Source organism: Hipposideros armiger, unplaced genomic scaffold (assembly GCF_001890085.2).
Source record: "Hipposideros armiger isolate ML-2016 unplaced genomic scaffold, ASM189008v1 scaffold_615, whole genome shotgun sequence".
NCBI classification, from domain to species: Eukaryota; Metazoa; Chordata; class Mammalia; order Chiroptera; family Hipposideridae; genus Hipposideros; species Hipposideros armiger.
This window is the reverse complement of record NW_017731965.1, coordinates 211,525-237,222: the sequence shown is the minus strand read 5'-3', so window position 1 is coordinate 237,222 and position 25,698 is coordinate 211,525. Positions and strand designations below refer to the sequence as shown.

Here is a 25,698-nt window from a genome sequence, read left to right as displayed (position 1 = left end):
TAAACTCTCCTTACTAAGTGTTGCAGGTAAAACTGAGAATGAAAGAAGTTGGTGATGAGAACACCTGATATTATCATTACCCAATGTACATGGTTTTAATTGGTGCAAACACCTGTTAACACCGTGATTTTTAAGCCAGAGCTCTGTCTGATATGATCCACAATATTGTCAACACGGGATTGTGATTGGATCCAACACATGGCCTGTGTACTTACTGTATAATTTGAGGGTCAGCCATAGTACATGGAGAAAATTTCTAGACAAAAATTCAGAGAGACAATACTAGTTCAACAGACTTTCCTTCAGTGTGATTCAGTAGAAATGTGCAATATATTAACAAATTAGAACATGGCTTTGAAAATATGTGTTTAAATGTACACAATGAAAGACTCTTTGAATTATCCCAATTCCAAATGTTTACTTCTTCCTCAAAGACATTTTGTTATATTTCCTACATAGATGTACAACACAAATTCATCTGCCATCTTCTCCATAGCAAAAGGTCATGAGTATTCTGCTAATTTCATAAGAAACCTCTCCTAATGTATTTTCCTCCATAATGGAAGCAATTTAAAATAGAGAGTTTCATCTTTTTTCAGCTATTCCAAATGATGGAAGATGCAAATAACTAAATCTAAGGAATATTTTTCTGTAAAATCTATTAAGTTCTTTGAATAATGGCTCTCCATCTCCCACAGAGTGAAAACCAAAGTCAAGGTCTTACATGATCTGCCAGCCCCCCTCACATGTCTGACGCCCTCCCCTCCTCCTTGGTTCCCTGCTCTCTGCCCACACGGGCCTCCTGGCTATTCCATGTGCATACACAGGGGCCCACTCCCCCCTCTGGAAGGCTGCATTTCTGCACAGTTCCAGGGGCTACATCCTTCTAGTCCTTGCTCAAATAACAGCTTTTTATTGAAGCCTACTCTGACCTATGTAAACTTGGAGCCTCCAGCACTCTTTACTGCCCTTTGTGTTTCTTACCAGAGCGCTAAACCTCTTCTAATATTCTTATTTTGATTTAATTTTTGTCTGTCTCCCCTGACTAGACCATTAGCCCCAGAAGAGCAGGGATTTGCATGTTTTCTTTTGCCTTATCTCCAGCACTACGATAGCACCCAGCCCATAATTGGTTCGAGAAAAAAAAATACCCTTGCTAAGATGACCATGGCCATTGAAATACATATAACATAAAGATAGTTATTTCCATTTTTAAGAAATGATCAGTTTGAGGGGTCTTCAAGAAAATCTTCTGTTTTGATATGCCCCTTTTAATTTATTTCTAGCACTCGAATACGGTGAGATATAGAAATGCACAAAGAGAAGACAGTGAAATAAAGATGATCCAGGAAAAAAAGGAGCAAGCCGAAATGAAAAGGTACAGGGTGCTACGGGGTTTCTTGGCACTCGTTTTGGAATGGCAAACTTCCTCTGAACTTGACTCTCCCAAAATTTCCACTTCAAGGAAAGTGCAAGAAGAGGAACTGCGAGAGAATCATCCATACTTCGATAAGCCCCTGTTCATCGTTGGACGTGAGCACAGGTTCAGAAACTTCTGCCGGGTGGTGGTCCGGGCACGCTTCAATGCGTAAGTACACTCAATTTCAGCCAGGTGTTTGGCCCCAGTCGTACAAACAGCAGGGGGGGTTGTCATATGAGGAAGAAGGCGCGTGTAATCCTAATGGGGTCACAAAATAAACTGTGGGCTAATTAATCATGCTGCTCCTATTTGCTGAGCGGCCAACCAGGTGGAAAACAAACAAAGGTTGCAAGTAGTTAATATTTATATAAAACTCACGTTTATAAAGCACTGAACGGCCATGTTTAGCTGTTCATTTTAGCCTTTGCCCAGTACGTTTATATCAGTGTTATTAACTCCATATTTTATTTTGGAAACACTGAAGGAAAGGGAGGCTGGATGACATGGTACAAAGGTCATTGCATGCACCTTCTTTTAGACTTGTAGTTTCTTTATCGTCAAAATACCCTAATTGGTTTATTCTAGAATAATGTGAAGTAGGAAGAAAGGTGACTAGTTTTTCCCCCGCCAACTGTTATGAGACGAAAACCCACTAGCCAGTGTCTCTTCCCTACTCACACGGAAGGAATGTGCAAGAGGCTATCGATGTGGTAAACCTGGAGAACACTGCATTTGAGATGATGGCAGCCAGTGGGAGCAGACGACCAGGGACAAAATGGGATTTTTGTCATGCATACCCAAGCAAATATCCTGAAGACATTAAGAGTCCTGAAGGAAGTGTGACTACTTTCCCATCAGTAGTTGGACCTTCCCTGAGGCCATCACTTAAGTAAATTGATCTCCTTTGTTGACAGTAGCATATGATACTCACTACCTGTTAGGAGCTAAATTGTGCTCCCCCTAAAACAAAATTCATATGTTGAACTCCTAACCCCCAGTACCTCAGAATGTAACTGAGATAGGGACTTTGAAGAAAAAAAAATAATTAAAATGAGGCCATTAAGCTGGGCCCTAATCCAATATGACTGATGCCCTTTAAAAGACTAGGAAATTTGGACACAGACACATATAGAGGGGAGACTATGTGAAGACACAGGGAGAAGATGTCTGTCTGCAATCCAAGGAGAGGCCTGGGACAGATCCTCCTCTCAGCCCTCAGAAGGAACCAGCCCTGCTGACACCTTCCCCTCGGATTTGTAGCCTCCAGACCTGAGAAAATAAATTTCTGTTGTTTAAGCCACTCAGTCTACTGTACTTCGTTACAACAGCCTTAGGAAACTAATATACCGTTGTAACATTTCAGGGCCGGAGGAGACCTTAGCAGCCATTTAATGTCATTAGTATCCCACCCTCCTCCAAAAGAGGAGGGCATTTAGGTCAGTAGAGGTTAAGGGCTTTGCTCAAGGACACCAGCTAGTGCATGGCTCTCTGACTGTCACTCTATCATTCTTTCTTCTGTCTAGAAAGACCTTCACAGTTTAAAGCACCTGAGTAATAATCACTAAAAACTTCTCTGAGTTTTCACAAAGTAAAGGAAGAAGCTGGCAATGTACCACTGATTTGATCAGTTCCCAAGTGGGTTTTTCATCTGGAATTATCCCTTTGGCTGCCTCCATGTTAACATCTAATTGTTAATTCTCCACTCCAGTTAGTGGGGTGTAATTCTCCTTGTCAGCAACGCATCTGGTGTAGGCCGAGGAAGACTTTGTTGTAACCGGGGAGTACAAACAGCATCAGGGGCTTCACTGAAGATTGGCTTCCTGAAAGTAAAAGTTACAAATCCCCACTCCCAAGAAATTCTATATAAATTACTCCACAAGATCGCAGTTAAACACAGGGTGAAGAACTCTATTGAATTTGTACATCATTGATTAAATAATTATGAGGACCATCCTTGAACTGCTAAAGCAAATATTTTTACTGAGTGTTTTTAAATGGAATTCAAAATTTAATTTTGTAATATCCACATCAGAAATTGTTGAATGGAATCACAAATTCAAAAATCAAATTTTGGGAAATATAAAGCTTTTCTTTCATAAGTATCAGCTGCAAGCTCTTCTGATTTTTCTTTCATCAGATGTTCTCTGCTTTCCAAAGTCACATACAGTTAACATATATGGTAATGGACATTCTATAGAGGATAAAAAAGAGATGTTAGGTATGAGATGTTTATAAATACACTGCTGCCAAGTTATAACACCTTGCTATGTTGCAGAATGTTATGTTTATTCTCTCTTACAGATCTAAAACAGATCCTGTCACAGGAGCTGTGAAAAATACAAAGTACCATCAACTTTAGTAAGCATTACAAATTCTGTTTTCCATGCACATTTGAAGTTTTTGTGTACTATTCTGTGTTATATAAAAATAAATATAAACTTTCCCCATATTAGAAAGAAAATCTCATAGACACAGACAATAGTTTAGTGGTTACCAGAGGGTAAGGGGAGAGAAGGGTGGTAGATGAGGGTAAACAGGGTCAAATATATGGTGATGGAAGAACTGACTCTGGGTGGTGAACACACAATGTGATATATAGATGATGTATTACAGAATTGTACACTTGAAATCTATGTAATTTTACTAATTGTCACCCCAATAAATTTTAATTAAAAATTTTTTTTTAATTTACATTATTTTCTTGCTATATCATGCCATGACATAGACAACTGAGAATTCATAAAAATATACGAGTCATGTTAGCACCCCAGAAGCATCTCCTCTGACTTTTAGCATCCCTTCCTAGAGCATTTGTGTTCTCACTTCCATTTGGTCTTTGGCAGTGATTTGCTGGGACTGGTGACTTACCTGGACTGGGTCATGATCATCGTAACCATCTGCTCCTGCATTTCCATGATGTTTGAATCCCCCTTTCGAAGAGTCATGCATGCACCTACTCTGCAGGTACTGCTGCTGAATCTTAGCTCACAGCTCTGAGAAAAAACACTGACCTGCAATTTTACTATTCATTGTGATCAAACTGCCTTTTGCCCATTTCAGATTGCTGAGTATGTATTTGTGATATTCATGAGCATTGAGCTTAATCTGAAGATTATGGCAGATGGCCTATTTTTTACTCCAACTGCTGTCATCAGGGACTTTGGTGGAGTAATGGACATATTTATATATCTTGTAAGTCTTTGATTATTTCTTAAATATAAAATGTGATGGTTCTGTAAAATCGCCTGTATTTCTTGGTACAAGGGTGAAATATGTGAGTCACAAAGGTTTAGCTGCCAAACTGAGTTCTTAAATAGAGTAATCCATTATAGCCTAATAAGAGGCATGCATATAAAATCTACATTAAAAGTATTAAAAATATCCATGGATATGGTTCAAATACATCAACCACATTCATGTATACATAAGACATACATAAATAAAGTCTAAGATAGCAAATCTAGTTTGCTCCCTACAACTCTTGTTGCTCCTCTACTAAAAAACAAACAAACAAACAAAAATATACATCATATAATTGATTGATGAGTCCTTGATTTCTAAAAGCAAACTAAAGTTTAGAGTGTGGCTGGACATTACTCCCAATTCTAAGACACAAAATATCTGGCTAGGAAAGACCATTCAACTGTTTGGTTAAACTAATTTGAGAAACCATAGGAAGCGACTCAAAGAAATTTCATTTTTTTCCTATATGTCCAGCAAGGCATAAAATCAATGTCTTTTCCAACACAGCAAGGAGAATTGTGACCATTAACTGTAGCATGTTTAGATTGTTAATAAAATAGTGAGCCTCAGGTCAAGCATGAGATTTAGTATCTTTGATCAAAGGAATTTCCATCCTGCTGACATCAGCGGAGCGTGCTCCAGCGTGTCAGTTAAGAGAAGGAGCAGAGTGCACTGGAGTACACACTCAGTCTGGGCTCCCCATCTCATTCCTGCAAACACCTGATGACTTTCCCCTGGGGCTGCTAGCAGGTCTAGAGTGGGTTCATAGTTTAGAGTTAAGAGACTGCATATATACCTGGTGAATGCTTGTCCCACGTAACCTGTGGAATCTTTGCTAAGGAAAAGGAGTGGCCACTTGGCTCTCAGAAAATGTAGATAGTAGAGGATAAATTATATACATTTCAGAGGTTATTTTTTCCCTTCTAGGTGAGCTTGATATTTCTTTGTTGGATGCCTCAAAATGTGCCTGCTGAATCGGGAGCTCAGCTCCTGATGGTTCTTCGGTGCCTGAGACCTCTACGGATATTCAAACTGGTGCCTCAGATGAGGAAAGTTGTTCGAGAACTTTTCAGTGGCTTCAAGGAAATTTTTTTGGTATGTTACCATTACCTTTGCTTCCAGTGCACATAGTCCAACTCTGTAATGTAGCTAATGAGGACATAAATAAGTCTTGCTTGTCAAAGTTAAGTCTATAATTTTGTTTTTTGCCAGAGGATTCTACAGGCACTAATAAAGCACAACACACATTCAGAAACGTTACCCATACATGCTTCTGGCTTATCAGTATATTTAGTTCAACAAACATTTTTAGTAAACTAAAGAAAAGCACTCTGGAAAGTACGATGTAAGGAAAATCCAGAGAGGTAATATTTGCTGACACGTCAATGTCTAACTCTTGACCCTAATTTCTATTCTGGGTTTTAGTTTCCCCATCTGGAAATTAAGGATAAGAAGATTCAACACCATCTACTTCACAAATGATATTAGGACTTAACACATTTGGGCTGATAATCTCATTCTATATGTCCTTTAAAGAATATAGCAATAGTATTGTCTCTGATCTTTAGAGTGTTAACATAAAAAAACTAAAAAATTTAACATACAAGTTTGCTGTACTTTAAGTAACATAAATCTGCAGTAATGAATGCTTCTAAATGTGATTGAGGGGGAAAACATTATTTTTAGTTGAGCAAACATTGATTTAGGGTCTTCAAAGAGCAGGGCTGCAGATGAAATGACGGGTAAGAGGCTCATTGCTCATAATCTGCTCCAGAAGGACCTTTGCCATCCAAAGGAGTGATCAAGGTTTCTTTTTATTATTATTGAATTCTGTTTGTGCATGGAAAACATGAATTAATTTACATAAGCCTGTTTTATAACTTGCTTTCTAGAAACACAGGTATGGTGAGAGAACAGCTGTAGTTGTAGTTGATCAAAGGTATTTTAAAGACAATTTATAATGTTATAAGCATGTAGATGCTAACATTTTTTTTAAGATGTGCTGAAAATTCTACATTTTCTTTGCCATAAAGCCATAAAACAGTGGCTTTCACAGCTTGAACTGGAGGAAAACAGAATGTCACCTGATGGCTGACGTATATGCATCTTTGACCCTGGATAGATTTTAGAAAGACTCTGTACCTTTCTCCTCATGATGTTTCTGTGTAATTGTAGTATATTTAAGGTATATTTTAGATTATTCAACCTGTACAGATCAATAGTTTGTTCAGTATTTTATCCTATGCCACTTTCTCTGTGGAGACCAAAGTAGTCATCCAGCAGAGGGAGCATAAGTCAATTAACAGATTTGCTTTTTTAGGACTGAGCTACCTCTACTCCTCTATGAGCTGCACATTCACAGGCCCTCATGCTCACAGGAAAACGAAGCCGCTGGCCCTCTCATTTGTGCTCTGATGATAGAAATATGAATTCATTTTGAGAAAATGGGGGAAAATATAACTACTTAAGCATTTTTCTTTTGTTCCATTAAGTAAAATAGATCAAAGTGTTGGCTTTAAAAATCAGAAAAGTCTAAGTCATATCAAAAATACCTTAGCCCATTTTTTTTTGCATGAAAGTCGCATGTTTTCATTTTAAGAATTCAAAACCTGTTGTTAATTTCCTTCTTTTAACATTCCAGTAAGGCTAATTAAATGACCTATGGTGGAGAAGTAAAAAGATATCATCAAAAGATCATGAATTTCATACAATGTTATCAGAAAAGTCCTGTTTATATATATCGCTGTTCGAACCAAACCTACTGTTTAATGTTTTCCCAAGAGTTTTGATATCTCACCACTTTCTTTCAGGTCTCCATCCTTTTGCTGACATTAATGCTTGTTTTTGCAAGCTTTGGAGTTCAGCTTTTTGCTGGGAAACTGGCAAAGTGCAATGATCCCAACATTATTAGGAGGGTAAGATGCTCCTTTCTATCTTTTGGAATTAAACATCAAGGTAGTTTATCAGCCCTTGGTCAGCATGTGCTGAGCCTACTTTGAGGACCCCTGGAAAAACTGTTTAAGAATTCTCTTCCCTTGAACTCCTTCTGCTTAAAGCATGCAGCATGCCTCTTCCTTCTAATAACGGTCTATAAGATTAGAAGCACGTGGCAAGGAATTGTGCTCTTCACTCTTCTTCCACTGGCAATCCACTCTTGAGATCTTTTGCACAGTCTTCCCAAATTCCAGATGTTTATAGCTGTGAACCTAGGAAACTTTCCCTTTAGGTCTCCCCTAACTCAATCCTGCCTCTGTTATTACATGAGACTCATGTCAGCAAGCAGCTCTCCCAAAAAGTGCAAAAGGCAAAGTTTGACTGTATTGCCCCTTTTTAATACTACTCCATGCCAGCATTCTCCCTATGAGGAAGCTCAGGCCTCGAATTAGCTCTGAGCTTCCCAGAATCAGCCCCATTACGACAACCAGCAAAGACCCAAGCTTGAATACCTTTGCTACTGTTTTTTTCTTTAGACATTGTTAGGATAAGGAGATTAGCTGCTAGAACAACCCCAATATTTCAGTAGCTGAACATAATAAAATGAATACATTGCATCTTGCATAAGTTGGACAGCTCTCCTCCAATTGACCTCTCAGGGACTCAGGTTTCTTCTGTCTTGTGTTCCCACCCTTGACTGTTTTCAAAGTATTCCCTGTTTATCTGACCCATAAGAACAGAGAAACCTTTATCTGAGAGGGATGTGGGCTGAACCCAGAAGCAGCACACCTCATTGCAACTCAAGTTTTCCTGGAAAGAGCATGGCATCACCAGACTGGAAGGGAGGCTGCGATACATAGTTTAGTGGTGTATTCTGTAGAAAAAGGGACACAGTCTGTTAATGATTAGCCAATCTCTGCTACACCATCCAGCGCCCCATTCTCTTAGAATACTGCCTTATGTTACAAATAGATTAATGAAGTAAACCAAGTACTGCTGATGTATAAACTAGCAAAAGTATCTCCTTGTTCATACAGTTAAAATAATGCCTCGAGTCCATTAAAATACATGTTTCCAAAAGACTTAATAGAGCTGAACTACAATACATATTTCCAGCAACTATGGCTATCTAATATAGATTTTATACCAGTATGAAAAGTCCTACATTTTCAGGCTTCTAATTATAAAAATCATTAGCATTCTAATTGTTATAAAATACAGTTAACACCTTTGTCCAGTCAAATACATTATCAATTATATTCATAATGAGGATTTCGGGACGTGTCGGAGCAGAAGAGACATAGTTAGGTTGAGTAGACTTTATGTTATTTCACAAGGCACCACGTAGGTCACTGCTGCCTTTAACTCCTCTCTCCAGAGGTTCCAGGAACTTCTGTAAACCTGAGTACACATGACAAGGAACATGATATAACAGTCATGTTGTACCAAATTAGCTAACGAAGGAAGTCATAAAGAACTGATGCTTAGTCCAAAAGCTTGTATAAAGAAACAAGAGTTATTTTAGATTCACACTGAATAGAGGCCAGAAAGATAATAACATTTCAGAACAAAGCCTAGTAGGAATCTCAGATGACTCAGTGTATTAACAATGTCTAAAAGCATTGTGATTTTTCACTGTCTGCTCATCCCCAGCCCAAGCTAAAGATCAGTGACTTATATAGAAGACAAAGAGCACACGCTGAATGGACAAAACACAGATACCGTGATGCATGTATCCTCTTTCCCAGAGCAATGAGGCCCCTGTGGTAGGCCCATAAGGAAAGCCTAAGAGAACTTAACCATCATAGAGAGCATCAATATCAGGTAGCATAACTGAAAAGAAATTGGCGTAGTGAGGCGTGGTCACAGCCCCTGCTTTGCAGCATGTTCTGTCCAATCAGAATGTGTGTTTCATGTTTAAGCAACTATAGCATAAAGTCAAAATTTAAAAGAGCACATGAAAAGCAGATGTAATGTGGAATCTTTCAAGTATGGGAAATAGTGCCTCCCTCTGGGGGGTACGGTGCTGAGAAGGCTTTAGGGAGAGGAAGGATTCTAGCAAGAAAGGACCTTCCAAGCGGAGGCAGAATGAAGACAGGAGGTGTGCTGGCTTGCTCTGATCACTTAATCTCTCTGACCTTATTTCCTCTATAATGCTTCTCACACAGCTATATTATAAAGATTAAACCCCGAGTAGTTGACTTACATAAAGAACCTAACCCCACCCCCAATAGTATATGTTAAACTTCACTTCCCTCCCCTGTAGAAATGAACCGAAAAACAAGGCCAGAAATGTAGTTTAGAAAGAGATTCTCAGGGACCTGGAATGCAGCCTAAGGGGGTTGGAATTTTGGGGGGAGAAATGAGAAGTCATCAAAGGGTTACAGGACACTTCTCGGTGCTCACAAAGTACAAGTACTGTCCCAAGAACTGCCATTGTTACCCACATTCTACTGAGGAGGAAAACAGGTGTGCAAAGGTTTAGTGTCAAAGGGTGATTTGTTCAAGGTCACCCCCAGTAAGTGAGAAGCTGGGATCCATGTCCCGGCAGCCTGGCCCCACAGTCCATGTTTTTTGCCAGGACACCAAGCTGCCTCACCCAATCAAAGGTGGGCTCCGGTGGGCTCAGGAAGACAAATTGGAAGAGAGAGTAGGGCCAACTACATCATGGGGCCTTGATATATCACATCACAGCACAGCTATTTGGGATAATGTTGTCAATGAATACATATGAGAAGATAATTGCAATATATTTTAACTGAAAAAGTGGGCTATGAAAGAATAAAAACCGTACAACCTCATATATGCATAGGAATAAAAATGGGAAGGATATACACCAAAATGTCAATTGTGTTTGTCTTTGGGTAATTATAGGTAAGTTTATCCATGCGCTATAGCTTAAGGGTATATTATTTGTGTAAGAAGGTTTTTACTTTAAAGAATTTTCTCGGTAATCAAGAGAAGTATAATGTTGATATTAAGCTAGTTGAAATAAGAATGGAGATGTGGACCATGTGAATAGGACGAAGCTGTAGAGCACTGAGATCTTAACACTGGGATGTTGACAGGATGCTGGTTCACGGACAGAAAAGGGGAGGCCAGGAGGATACATATTTTAAGGTTGAAGATGACTAAACAGATTAAAATTTGAAGTTCTATGAGATATTCAAGTGTATTCTCTTATTTTTAGCATATTTAGAGTTGTGCAACCATCACCAAAGTGAATTTTAGAGCATTTTGTCACCTCGTAAAGAAACACTGTATCTTTTAACTATCACCCCTAAACCTTTATCCCCCTGACACCTCCATCCCTAAACTGACACAAACTACTTTCTGTCTCTGTAGAATCCCGTTTTGAACTTTCATATGAACAGAATCATATAATATGTGGCCTTTGGTGGCTGAATATTTTTACTTACCATATTTTCAAGGTTCATCCATGTTGTCGCATGTATCAGCACTTCACTCCTTTCTATGACTGAATAACATTCCATTGTGTGGATACACATTTTGTTTATATATTTGTCCATTAATGAACACCTGCAGTGTTTCCACCTTTTTACTATTATAAATAATGCTATTTGTAATAGTAATGATATAAACATTCATGTACGAGTTTCCACACAGATATACATTTCTCTTGGGGAGACACCTAGGGGAGACACCTAGGAGTGGAATTGCTGGGTCTTATGGTAACACTTTGCTTGGTCATTTGAGGAACTGCCACATTGTTTTCCAAAGTGGCTGCACCATTTTCCATTCCCACCAACAGTGTATGAGGGTTCTAGTATAAGGATTTCAATTCTGCACATCCTCTTTGAAGCTTGTTGTTGATTTTTTTGTTATAGCCTTCTTAGTGGGTGTAAGTGGTGTCTCATTGTGGTTTTGATTTATACTTCTCTGATAACTAATGATGTTGAGCATCTTTTCATGTGCTTACTGGCCATTTGTATATCTTCTTTGGATAAATGTCTATTCGGATCCTTTGTCCAACTACTAATGTTTTCAGCATCAGATTTCACAAACCCTCATCTCCAGTCTGCTACTATTTGTTGGCTAGCTGTCCACATCACTATTGTCAGATAAAGACCTTTGTTATTTTATGTAAAAAGTGTTTCTTTCATCTTTTCTGAGTTCCTTTTCTGACCAAGTTCTCTCCCCCATCTCTCTTTTTTCCATATTTTAGGAAGATTGCAATGGCATATTCAGGATTAATGTAAGTGTGTCCAAGAACTTAAATTTAAAATTAAGACCTGGAGAGAAAAAACCTGGATTTTGGGTGCCCCGTGTTTGGTAAGATATCAGAAAAATATCCTGAAGAATGCTATATTTGTCAGTATAAGGTTTTAAATCAGTATAATATGTCATGAAACTAAAAGTAATTCTTTTAGAGATGTTAAAATGATTTTAAGTAATACAATGTAAGGTACTGAATTACAACAGGATGCAAAAATACAGTAATAAGAGAACAAGTGGTACAGTGACTCCTAGGTTGCTTCCTGACACTAATGAAATATCACCACAGTAGTTAAAAGTTTATATCTGGATTTACATGGCTTTACAAATAAGTGAGGCTTAAAAAAAAAGACTTTCAATCACATTTTTAATTCAATTTTAATTTAATTTTTAAAAACGTTTTAATCAAATTAAAACTAAACTCATCTAATATAATTTGTATATTAGCTGTATTTTAATAAAAATCTTAAAAAAAAAAACTAAACTCATCTTTAAGGGAGGATCTGATGTCCTCACAACAGTTGTAGAGAAACTACCTAAATCATAAAGCTATTTCAATTTAAAACCCGTTGACACTGAAGGATTTCCATTACTGCAACACTGGAAAGGAATAGTCAGTAACACAATTGATTATATCTAATTCTCTCTTTAAACTGTATCTTTCCTGAAAATGAGTTTTCAGAGCACTTACATCACAGCTGGAAGTACCTAGCACCTTCTTCCTCATCTATTTTCCTAATGATCATGAATGGGATTTCTCAATCGGCTTCATTGAGGAACTGAGTGTTCCATCAACTTCATTTGTCCTTTTAAATCGTTACCTGTTTCCTTTTTATTTCATTTTACCTCTTAGAATAATGAGTGAACCACAGCAACTACTCTGCTTTTGTCACAATTGTTTTTCTCTTACTAAATGTCACACTCTTTAAAAGGAATAACATTTCACCCAGTTGTACCCTTAGGACTCATTGTTACTGCTTTGGCATTTCTCTAATATGAACTCCACTTTTATAAACAACTCAATACAATTTATATTGGGTTTTTATTTTTTTAAATACCAAAGAATTGTGAAGAAAAAGATTAATTTTAGATGTGTGGCTTCAGTATGGGTAGAGAAGTATATAACACATGGGGCTACCCTTACCCCAGTGCTAACTAGAAAAGCAGTCTCATTTACATTAAAATAAAAAATTAAAGAAGCATCAAACATTTATTTTTTTTGTGAGGTGAAAACTCGTTATTATACCATAAATTATTTATTTATATCAGGACATCAAATAGGATTTTTTCCCTACTGTTTTGGAATTTTGGCTAAAGCCTCAAAGCTGAGGTTAATAGAAGATACAGCATCTTTGTTACCGCAGAGCAGGCCCTTCTTGGCTCGGTGTCCAGCTTCTTGGCATCTTGAGCAAAGAATTGAATGAAAAAATAAAGTGGTGAAAGAGCAGTTTATTTATTAGAAGAGATAGTACACTGCAAAGAGGTAGGAGCAGGCCCGAGCAATAGAGAGTGACTCAAGGGCGGTTATTAGAAGAGAAAGCAAACTGCATAGCGTTTGGAGCAGGCCGAGCAAAACAAGGAGCTCAAAAGGCACTGCCTGGCCAGGACATGGCGTTTTTATCCTTTTTATCTCTAGAATGGGCTGTTCCTCTCTGGGCATGGGACCACTTGATTGACACCTGTGATTGACAAGAGGCTATTACCTCGCCTTTTTAGACTGTGCATGCTCCTTCTCAGAGTTCAGCCTGTTATAATGATATTAATAATCTTCCGGGCATATGTATGATATTATAGTGATGGAATAATGAGGCCCAGGTGAAATGACGGTCATGTGGCCTTTACTGCGCAGGTGTGAGTGACTGGTTTAATCTAGTTGGGTATTTTGTACCCATTTGTTTCCTCATAGGGGTTGATAATTATAGTGAGAAGAGGAAGTGTTGGGCGGAGAGGGGTGGTCTTTTGGGCGGTCGCATTTTGTGGGTTGTGTGGGACATGCAGGAATGCAGAGACCCAATGCCTACCTCTAACTACCTGCCTTATTTTCCCCTTGAGAGATGTGATCCCCATAAAATCTCTATGGGAAGCTGAGGGACAGGAGGTCTTTTCTTCTGTATCTGCTTCCTGCTGGGCACGGGCATAGAGCTGTCTGGGATACATTGAAGTCCCCTGTGGTTGTACATAAAGTTGTAAACTTTCCAATTTTAGGTGAATGAACAAAGCATAAGAAAGCATCTTACATGATTAAAGTTGAGAAATTCTAATATTTAATGTGATGTATTCTTCTAATTATTTACGATCCTCTATTTTATTTTCCTTGGTTTAGCCTAAAAGTGTATTTTTAACATATTCTAACTTCTGGGGCCGGACAAATGGCTCAGTTGGTTAAGAGCAGGAGCTCTGAGCAACAGGGTCCTCGGTTAGATTCCCACAGGGGCCAGTGAGCTGCGCCCAAGCTGAACTGCGCTGAGCTGCCAACAGGTGGCAGGATGGCTCAGCTGGTGAGAGCACATGTTCCTAACAACAAGGTTGCCAGTTGGATTCCCGCATGGGATGGTGGGCTACACCCACCTGCAACTAAGATTGAACACAGCACCTTGAGCTGAGCATCTGCGACCTGCTCTCGGGCGGCCAGATTGCGACTGGACTTGGAGCTGAGCTAGTTGCACCCTCCACAACTAAGATTGAAGGACAAGAAGTTGGCTGTTCCTCTTCCCCAATTCCCCAATAGAAAATCTTTAAAAAACAAACAAACATATTCTAACTTCTAATGGATGTGGAATATAAAAGTAGTTTGGGTTGTTGCAATTTTAGCTAAAAAAAGCACTTTTGCATAAAGAAAATGGATGAGTAAGAAAGTTCGACATCAGACCTGAGAGCTGGCTATTTGGTTTTAAACAAATCCTTATTCAAGAAAACGGTAGCATCTGTAGAATCCTTATAGTTTCTGTCTTCTGTAAAATGTATTAAATGTAATTGAAACCCCAAAGGAAAAGTTGTTGGAAAAGATCCAAGAGAATATACTATGCATTCATACTTAAAAAATATATATCAGAATCCCAAAATATGAATTTCTGAGTGGGGCATTTGCATTATGTAGAAAACATTTCTACCAATCAGCCTTAAACCTCAGGAGCAAGTCAGTTTCAGTTTTATGTTTTTTTATTAGATACCCATCTATTTAGTATTAAAAAAGAAAAGAAAATTACATTCCATGTTTGATCTGTGGTTTGAAAAATATAAAAAGTTGTAGAAAAATACTAAATCAGGTTGACCCCAGAGAGTTACATTTTATGACAATTAAATTTTTAGAATGAGCTAGCAGAAAAAAAGTATCAAAATATGATTTAGGTAGGCCTACTCTCTTCAATAATCTTTAGCTCAGTTCCCCATCATATTCAAGAAATGTAGTGATAGTCATGATTTTCCAGTGGTTGTCTGAAGCTTTTAATTATTTAAAATAGTCTCTAAAAGGGAAAGGGAAAAAACCACTTACATCTATTAACAACAAAAATGGTAGCTAAGACCCATAGTGACTAAGGGAAATGGCAACATAGTAGAATGGATCACTTTTGTAAATGGGAAGAAAAAAGGTATAAATGTCAGAAAAACAAGAAATGAGACATCCCCTCTCTCTCAAAAAGTAGTGAGGCAAGAGTGTTTTAAAAATCAGGAATTTGATGTGGATGTAGACAGCCTACAGTGCACTGGGATCTACCAGAAGCATCTACCAGAACACTCAGAGTTCTTGAGGGAAAAAATCCAACTGAGAGAGAGCGATCTGGAAACAGACTCTGAGCAAACACATCTTGCCATCTCAGTAACCTCTAACCGCATCACTACTTTACAGTATGATGTTCATAGGAGGCCACAAAATGTAATAAGTGGCCAAATTCTATTCTTTTCATACTTTCTATACGAAACAGGGAATTATAATTTATGCCTTTAGAAAGATTTTCAATTATAAAAGTATTTTAAAATTCATATCCATACTCCAATGCCCTTTTGAGAATCTCCCATACAGTTTCTAACTAGAAAGTATATTTCCAGTCCTCCGTATAATCAGGACAAGCCAGAACTCAAGTTGTGTAGCGTTTTGTCATTTTCAACTGAAGGCACCCCATCATGACCGAATAATTGATTACATAATTAATAAATTACAATACATTAACACATCACTATGATTTAGCGAAAGAAATACCATATCGCCCACCTTCCAAGTGCTGAATGTACCCTGCACCCAAGATTGGGAAGAGCTACAGATATTTGCCTGAGCATGCTTCTCATCGGAATTTCACAGAACATTCCTCTTTCTGACTTGTAGGGCGAATCCGAGGAACTTTAATTTCGACAATGTGGGAAACGCTATGCTGGCATTGTTTGAAGTTCTCTCCTTGAAAGGCTGGGTGGAAGTGAGGGATGTTATTATTCATCGTGTGGGGCCGGTAAGCAAGCACGGAGAATCCTTTGAACACAATCCTTTCAACAGCTGCTTTCACTTTGATGAATAACTGTATTTTTCATTTACACAGATGCATGGAATCTATATTCATGTTTTTGTGTTCCTGGGTTGCATGATTGGACTGACCCTTTTCGTGGGAGTAGTTATTGCTAATTTCAATGAAAACAAGGTAAGAATTCTTGGTTTGAGTACCACAGGGTTTACTCTTTTCTAGCCACTCACTCTGAGCTTTCTTTTGCACACACGGCATGACGTCGCATTAAACTGTAATGGGACTGGTGTAAATAATCTCTGTAACTATTTTACAAGATACCTTATTACTGCCTTCAGGCATGTTATTTAAGAGCACAGTTCTCCTGCTAAATTTCCCCCTTTGGTAACAGTGTCACTCATTCACCAACTGAAAGGTACATCTCCTATTGTTCAGATTGAAAGGATGTGCAGTAAATTATTAAAACACAATAGCTGAAACCGATGCACTGGTTGCAGGTAACATTACTCTCACAAAATGTAAATTGGATGCTTCTTTGTAACTCAGTAGGTGAACTTCTTTGTAACTCAGTAGGTGAACTCAGCATTTTGATGGGGTGGGGAGGAGGGTATGATATACATTTTAAAATCCTAATTCATAGGATAAAAAGATTTTCTAATTTCATATAAAAACTTTGCATGCTTTATGGGAAGTGTGCTGCATTCATAGCAGCTCTAATGATCAGTACAAGAGCTCACAAATAGGAAAACAGCAAGTGAGGTTTTCTGCCAAAATATATGAGTTTGAGGGAGAACATTCTGTGTCGTTCTGGATGTGGCTTACCTGCCCTCAGCTGTGTAAGGGCCAGTCTTCTGAAATCATTATAATTGAGACATACGCAGTTTTTGAGCACTCACTATGCACTAAGGTTTTGATATGCTACTCTCCATTCTCACAACTCTGAAATGCACAGCTAAAGAAAAACAGCCTCCAGAGGTAAAGTAACTTGTCTGGGTCTTATAAGGACGAGAAAATGGGGCCAGAATTCAGAAGTGGTGCCTGTTACTGCAGAGTCTGTGATGCTTCAAATTCAAGAATATGAAAATGTCAGCTGTCATCCTGCATTGAATTAACGCTGGATGTGCCTGCATAGCACCTTGCTGCTCCATGTTATTCATAGCTAAGACTGATTCGCACGCGTTCACATCAGAGCTCTTTGGTTTGTGGAGCTAACCTGGGACTGTATCATTCATGGTCCCCCAGGCTCCACCTGTGTGATATCAGATACTCAGTCAATTGACGCCTTTGATGTTTGCCGAATGAGTATGTCATTTTGTTCAGACTTTCAAAGGGTGCGACTTAAAAATCCCTCCTTTGGACCTCAACACTACTCTGACCCACAGAAACACGGGATTTTAGAGTAAGAAAAGATAGAGATCATATCGCCCAGCCCCCCTATTTTACTTTAACACATTCATAAATGAGTTTCTTTAAGCCCTACACTGCGTTCAGTTTAATCGCAAGCAGAAAGAGAAAGATGGATCTTTTTAGCTGCCTTTGAGCCATGTAATGGAGCAGACACTGGGAATTCCAGAAGAGCAGCAGAAGCTAATCAGTCAATTAACAGAGTTTAGGCACTGCTTGCCCAGAAGGCCCTCTGAGCAGCACCTGATTTCAGAAGAATTAGGTCCTATGACAGCTCACATTTCAACAGTATAAGTGAAACAACATAAAATGTTGAATAACCAGAGACAAATGCAGCTCTTGAACTTAGAGAAATGGCTGAAGTAAGCAGAATAACAGGAGGTCTACTTATAACACTGGTTGTATTTTTTTCCTGAAGGACGGAGGAGCTTCTTTGCCTGAGAAAGGGGAGCATGCACAGAAGCTCAAACGGGTCTTAGAGAAACAGGGGAAGTAGAAGAAATCATATTATCAGACATTACAAACTTGATTAGTCAATACAAGATATAAATTTCCAAATTATGTAAACTTTTTAGAAAAGGTATTTTTCTGCAAGCTTTTTAGATGGTAGCACATGAGCTGCTCTATAACAGCCTTTGTTTATTTATTATGCAATCATTCAACAGATTTCTTTGAGCACTTACTAGGTGCCAGACACTGCTCTTGACCCTGAGAATATAACAAGCGAAACACACAAAGATTTCAGCCCTCGTGGAGCTTACATTCCAATGATCATACCCAAAGGTATATAAATAGGTTTCCAAATATACAGGCAATAGAGAGCTATGAAGATAAGGTAAGCTTTGGGGGCCAAGTTTTCATAATTCAGAATTAGGCAAAATTATCTTCCCTAGAAAATGGAACCCTGTATAAAAAGTTCAAAGTCTGTACCAGTAATATACATTTTTTTTATTTCCCTAGTATAAGACTATGTTTAATAATACATTTAATTTCATAATAATAAACTTTTAGAAGAAGCTTTCATATATTAATGATCAGATGATATCACTGTTACCGCAGAGCAGGCCCTTCTTGGCTCGGTATCCAGCTTCTTGGCATCTTGAGCAAAGAATTGAATGAGACACAGAAATAAAGTGGTGAAAGAGCAGTTTATTAGAAGAGATAGTACATGGCAAAGAAATAGAAGCGGGCCCGAGCAATAGAGAGTGACTCAAGGGCCATTATTAGAAGAGAAAGCATACTCCAAAGAGTTTGGAGCAGGCCTAGCAAAACACGGAGCTCAAAAGGCACTGCCTGGCCAGGACATGGAGTTTTTATCTTTTTTTTTCTCTAGAATGGGCTGTTCCTCTCTGGGCATGGGACCACTTGATTGACACCTGTGACTGACAAGAGGCTACTACCTCATCTCTTTAGACTGTGCCTGTTCCTTCTCAGAATTTAGTCTGTTACAATGATATTAATGAACTTCCGGGCATATGTATGATATTATAACAATGGAATAATGAAGGTCATTGTGACCTTTACTGCGCAGGTGTGCGTGACTGGTTTAACCTAGTTGGGTATTTTGTATTCATTTGTTTTCTCATAGGGGTAGATAATTATAGTGAGAAGAGGAAAGGAGGAAGTTTTGGGTGGAGAGGGGAGGTCTTTTGGGTGGCCACATTCTGTGGATTGTGTTGAATGTGCAAGAATGCAGAAACCCAGTGCCTGCCTCTAACTGCCTGCCTTGTTTTCTTCTTGAGAGATGTGATCCCCATGAAATCTCTATGGGAAGCTGACGGACAGGAGGTTTCTTCTTCTGTATCTGCTTCCTGCTGGGCAGGGGGGTAGAGCTGTCCCGACCTATGGGGGGATTCACAGAACTCTCACCCTAGCTGATCTTTGATGAGAGGAAGGGGTCTCGAGATCCACCTGGAAGACCTCGTTGGCTTCTTTAGTTGGGACTGGTAATCTTGTTGGGGCATCCTCTGTATCACCAGGTCTCTGAATGAGGAAAAATAGATTTTAATTAATAAATTTTAAAGTGTTGGCTTAAAGAGCAGAGCACAAAGCTATTGATGCGAAGTGGCTACGGGATGCAAAATCTGTCCAATCTATGGAGCCCATGGCCACTTAACCAGTTATTCAGGTGGTGTTAATTGTCCAGAAGCTGGGCCCAGAAGAGGTTGGAAAGAACATTAGGCTTCAATGATTACAATCAACAAGTATAAATCACAAATTTCAGGGTAATTATCTAAAGCAGGGGGTAGGAGATAAAAAACTGGGAAAAGGGAACTTTAAGGAAAAGGAAACTTAAAATTCCTATAACAAAGAAAACTTAAAAGTTTTTCAGTTGCAGGGGGAGGGCGGGGGCTACTCTTTTGTCCCGTATCATCACCATGCTTCCTATTCTTTTAGATCGTTTCAGATTTCAACTTTTCAAAATATCTTGTTCTCTATAATACAGGAATAATATGAATGTGTATAGCATCCAGAGAACAAGTATTTGCTTGCAGTTAAAGAAAAAAGTGGTTTATCAATAGCAATATTGAAAAAAATTAATTAAAAACAAATATTAAGATGAACTGTTATTAAATCATTGCAAAAGAAGCTAATCACCAAAAATATATAGAACTCCTGAACCTGAAAAATATATGAAACAAAAATTAGCCAAATTATTTAAAAAGCTAATGTATCCAAAATCATAGTGAAAAATATTAGCTTATTTCTCTAAGAGACTCATAAATCAGACAGGAAAATAAGGAAAATATGAGATTTGACACAATAAAAACACTTGATCTATTGGATATATAAAAAACCCTGACCCCCACAATTTTCAAATACAAAACATATCCTCTACAAAGTCATAAAATAATAATTATCAAAAAAATTGATAATGTATAGAATGTGTTCTTTACCATAATAAAAAAAAGATAGAAAAAAATCCCTCAGAATTTGGAAATATTGACAACATTCTAAATAATTTATGAGTCACAGAAGAAATCAGAACAGAAAATCACAAAATATTTTGATAAATCATTTATAAAAATCATATATAAAAATTCACAAGATATAGATAAATCAGTAATTAGAGGGAAATTTATAGCTTTTTTAGAGAAAAATCAAAGATTGATTAGTAATATGTCAAATATCCAAAGAAATAAATTATAATAAAAATAACAGTAAAATTGAAGAAAATAAGAGAACAGAAATGAATGATACAGAAAACAAAATAACTTTAGAAAGCCTCAAGAATAACAAAAGCTGTTCTTTAAAAAAAATAAATAAACTGATAAACCTCTCACAAGGTTGAACATGAACAAAAATGTGGAAAAGGAAAGGAAACAAGCTATAGTAAGTAAAACCATGTTGGTGTTGTTACAAGAGAAAGTTAGACTCACAGAACAGAAAGCCCCAGGAGGCACCTATGTGCATGTAAAACAGAAGTAGCACAACAAATCAGTAGAGATGAGACCATCAGTAAGTGAAGCTGGGATAACTGACTGTCTAGATGTAAGAAAATAAACTCATATCTCTACCTCATAGCATACTCAAAAATGAATTCCAGATGAATGAATGACTTAAGCTATGAAAAGCAAAGCATAAACCATTTTTAAACCATGTAGAATTGACTGTTGATCCTGGAGTAGTTGTGGATTTCTTGACATTAACCACAAAGTGAAATCCATAAAGAAAAAAACTTAGATTACATTAAAAAGAAAAGTTGCAGACTTATCAAAGACACATTTTATTTGAATGATAAAAGCAAAAAAAAAAATCCAAGCTAAGACTAAGAGAAAATATTTACAACTCACATGACTGACAAAAGAACAGTATCCAGAATATATTAAGAATTTCTACAAAACATCAAAAAGTAAATATTGAAATACAAAAATGAGCAAAGAATATGAACAGGCAATTCACATAGGAAGATATAGGGATCACCACTTCTACACATAAAAACTGGCTCATCTCATTAACATTAAAATTAAATTACTTACACTTAACACGCATCAAATGACCCAATTAAAATGTCTGATAATGTCAAAGATTAGCAAGAATATAAGGAAATGGGAACACTTGGAGGTTGCCAGTGGCAAATTTTCTTGGTTAGTCCTCTTTGGACAGCAACCTTGGTAATATCTGGTAAATGTAAAAATGCATGAATTCCTAGACCCCAGCAATTCTTTTTCCTAGAGATTTAACACGGGGAAAGGCTCATAGATGTTTACCATGAGACCGTATGTATGTGTTTATTGCAGCACTGTTTATAGTGTTTATAGTGCAGAAATTTAAAATGAATAACTTCTGATGTATTGGTTCAGTGGGCCACTACTCCATGAGCAGTTAAAATTAACCAGTTAGATCTAGTAAGTAGTTGTTTGGAAAACATAGTGTTTGGTGAAGATAAAAACAAACTGAATAAATAAGCACATATTGGATACCATTTATATAAATTCTCAAAATTCAGAATGAATACATTCTCATGTATTGATACATATACAACCAGGAAAGTTCTGGAAACATAGTGAGGAGGATATTCCCCTGAAGGACAGTCCTTAGCTTTGGGAAAAGAAAGCAAGAATTCAAATGGAGATGGGTGTTGTTGTTTTTTTTCTAGTTTCTTAAATTATACTTCTGCCTATGTAACATAATGTAATGAAACGTAATATATTTATGTGATTTTAATGACGTACTCATAGCATAAAGAATATCCAATCCCTTTTAAGCCAGTTGTCACAGCACTAGTTTCTTTTTACTTTTTTTTTTTTTTAAGCTGAGCCATCCTGCAGCACTAGTTTCTTAAAGATCCAAATTCTATTATTTCATACCACTTGAAAATAGTTTTGCAGGCCGGTCGAGTGGCTCAGTTGGTTAAGAACACAAGCTCTGAGCAACAAGTTCGCTGGTTCAATTCCCACATGGGCCAGTGAGCTGTGCCCGAGCTGAGCTGCTGCTGAGCTGCCAACAGGTGGCAGGATTGCTCAGTGGTTAGAGCGTGCACTCCTAACAACAAGGTTGCCGGTTCGATTCCCACATGGGATGGTGGTCTGTGCCCACCTGTAACTAAGATTGAACATGGCACCTTGAGTTGAGTGGGGTGCAAGCTGCCGCCAGGCGGCCAGATGGCGACTGGACTTGGAGCTGAGCTAGCTGCACCCTCCACAACTAAGATTGAAGGACAACAACTTGGCTGTTCCCCTTCCCCAATTCCCTAATAAAATCTTAAAAAAAAAAAAAGTTTTGCAACCGCACATACCAGAATGATTTTGAAAAAATTTTTAAATACATAATACCCTTAACCAGAAGCAGCAGCACTGACAGGCTATAATTTTGCTGCAGCGTTTTCTACTATGAAGTAAAAGGGAACTAACCACTATTAGAGTGACTATCCCTTTTAGAAAATGTAATCATGTAGAAAACCTTCTTTAGATTTTCTCAAGCCTGAATGCTATCCATGTTCAAAGATGACAATTGAAGACAGCTGAACCTTCTCCCAAACCTGTGGCCATCCTTTATGGAAGTCCTTTCAAGACCAGGTTTGAGAATTCTGACCGTATTTATCAAGCCACCACAGAATTTGAAGAATAGCTTTATTTTAAACTTCCAAATTAGTCCTGTTTGTATCACCACCCCATGTGCGATGTCCTTGGTGTGGAGTACGTGACACAAGGCCTTTTTCTGCTTTCCTTTGTTTATTAAGGGGACGGCTCTGCTGACTGTAGATCAGAGAAGATGGGAAGATCTGAAGAGCCGACTGAAGATAGCACAGCCTCTTCATCTCCCACCTCGCCCGGGTATCAAAGATGCTCTGATTTTATTCATGTCGGGCACTAGTGTTCATGATTCCCCAGGAGTCTAAGATTTCAATTAAAATAATAATCGTGAGGCCACTAGGCGGTTGTGCATAAGTTAATACAGAAACAGGCTCCAAACTACAGATCTCTCCATAGGCTATTAAAATCAACCACCCAAAGGCTGTGCTTCACTGCTCTCAGGATAAGCCTTAATGAAAAAATGAATTTTTAAATAAAATATATTTGTGCTTGCCTTTTCAACATATGAGTGAAATGTATTAAACTGACAGAAATTGAATGATGCGGTTCTCCTTCCAATACAGACGGCGTCATGCACCATTGTTTTAAATATTCAGAGCCAGCCATTCCTGCAAAACACTACACAATAGGTTGAACTGTAGGGGGAAAAAAATGTAATGGGTTTTATGATGAGCATTAAAGAAAATAAATGTGACCTATGTCTAAAATGCCCTTGCCTAAACCTTTGTTTTCCAGATAATGATGGTTTTAGAGCCAAGATGTATGACATAACCCAGCATCCATTTTTTAAGAGGACAATTGCATTACTTGTCCTGGCCCAGTCAGTGCTGCTGTCTGTCAAGGTATTTTGTTTCACCCTAAGACTCTGGGAATGAATTTCTTATCCAGTGGTGCATCCAAGAATATTACAAGTGACCCTAGCCACTCACAATCAATCTATGCTCTTTAGTATAAAAAAAAATGTTAAAATTCACAATCATGTTTAAATGGGAGGAAGAGGAGGAAAGTCTTTATTTGCCCAATGGATGTGGGCGAAAACTCATGTGCTATTTCTGTCACAGTGGGACGTCGAGGACCCAGTGACTGTTCCTTTGGCAACAATGTCGGTGGTTTTCACCTTCATCTTCGTTCTAGAGGTACCGTAATGAGTCAGTGCTACAGTCCACATTAATATATAGATGATGTTTTATAGAATTGTACACTTGAAGCCTGTGTAGTTTTATTGACCACTGTTACCCCAATAAATTTTAATAATAAAAAAAAAAGAAAAATGGTGCCCTCCTTTGATGGCACTTTCAGCTCTGTGTTCCGTTGCTTTTGAAGTCTTTTTTGGGGGGGAGGGGAGTAGCATACTCTTAGGATACTTCCTTCTTAGGCTGTTCTGCTTAACTTGAACAAAGGCTTCACTTCATAGTTCAGATTTTTCTAACTGCAGGAATTGCTAATTGCTGTTACTTATTGTATCAGAATGTTGGCCTGTCTAGTTATGTGAGTTCGAGTATTTAGAACGAGCTACACAAACCACTGTATTTCAGGGACTCAAACTGTAACGTGAAGGCAAAGGGAGTTGTCCCAGACAAGATTATTTTAATATAGGGTCCATGTCATATCGCTTTCCAGTGATATTCTTCTTCCAGCAATCTTCTCTGAAATACAGATTCTTATTCATCCTTATTTCAAAGATTTTGATGTTTCCCAAAATCTGTGGTTTTTTTACTTGGGGAAGAAAAATGTCCCGCTATCAAACTAGTCATAAAACAAGCAGAAAAGAGTGTGGAGAATATAGATGCATTTGTTACCTACTCAGCTTTTATATATGTGTAATAAATTCTTCTCTTTGGTTTCTACATCCTTTAAAAAAAGATTGTGACTCAAGTTAATACATTGAAATATGTGCTGAACACTCAGCCTCCATTTCCTCTCCGCATTGCTTTGCCCCAGGTTACAATGAAGATTATTGCAATGTCACCTGCTGGCTTCTGGCAAAGCCGAAGAAATCGATATGATCTGCTGGTGACGTCACTTGGCGTTATCTGGGTGGTACTTCACTTTGCCCTCCTGGTATGTGCATAATTGCAGTTTATTTTAGCTGATAATTTCAGTTCAGGGAACCCAGTTTCCGGTCTCATGTCGCTCCATGTCAGCCTCCTCTCAGGTGTCAGATTAACCTCCCCTAAGTCCAGCCTTGACCCAGACGGGACCTCAGACAAGCTAGTACATGCACATATGCGTGATGTGTGCACACATCCGTATGCTTCACACAGACAAAATCCAGCCAAATTTCTGGCATGTCTGTTCTGGAAAGAGAAGTGCCTTCAAGTTCTTCTGGCTTAACCCTCATTTTCTCAAAGAAGAGAGAGACAGAGAGAGAGAGAGAGAGAGAGAGAGAGAGAGAGAGAGAGAGAGAGAGAGAGAGAGAGAGAGAGAGAGACCTATCTAAATTCACTTGTAAGGTTGTATCAGAGGATTCAAA

General features: G+C 38.2%; 1 protein-coding gene across 1 annotated transcript in view; it reads left to right on the top strand.

The window, feature by feature from the left end:
- Nucleotides 1–25,698, top strand: part of NALCN (sodium leak channel, non-selective) — a 300,278-nt gene that overhangs the window by 250,743 nt on the left and 23,837 nt on the right. The window contains exons 21-34 of the mRNA XM_019625115.1: nt 1,287–1,378; nt 1,466–1,588; nt 3,722–3,778; nt 4,264–4,384; nt 4,481–4,612; nt 5,591–5,758; nt 7,474–7,578; nt 11,784–11,890; nt 16,155–16,275; nt 16,363–16,461; nt 23,372–23,465; nt 23,961–24,067; nt 24,287–24,361; nt 25,167–25,286. Coding sequence (XP_019480660.1) covers nt 1,287–1,378; nt 1,466–1,588; nt 3,722–3,778; nt 4,264–4,384; nt 4,481–4,612; nt 5,591–5,758; nt 7,474–7,578; nt 11,784–11,890; nt 16,155–16,275; nt 16,363–16,461; nt 23,372–23,465; nt 23,961–24,067; nt 24,287–24,361; nt 25,167–25,286 — 1,521 coding nt within the window. The remainder of the gene's footprint in view (nt 1–1,286; nt 1,379–1,465; nt 1,589–3,721; nt 3,779–4,263; nt 4,385–4,480; nt 4,613–5,590; nt 5,759–7,473; nt 7,579–11,783; nt 11,891–16,154; nt 16,276–16,362; nt 16,462–23,371; nt 23,466–23,960; nt 24,068–24,286; nt 24,362–25,166; nt 25,287–25,698) is intronic.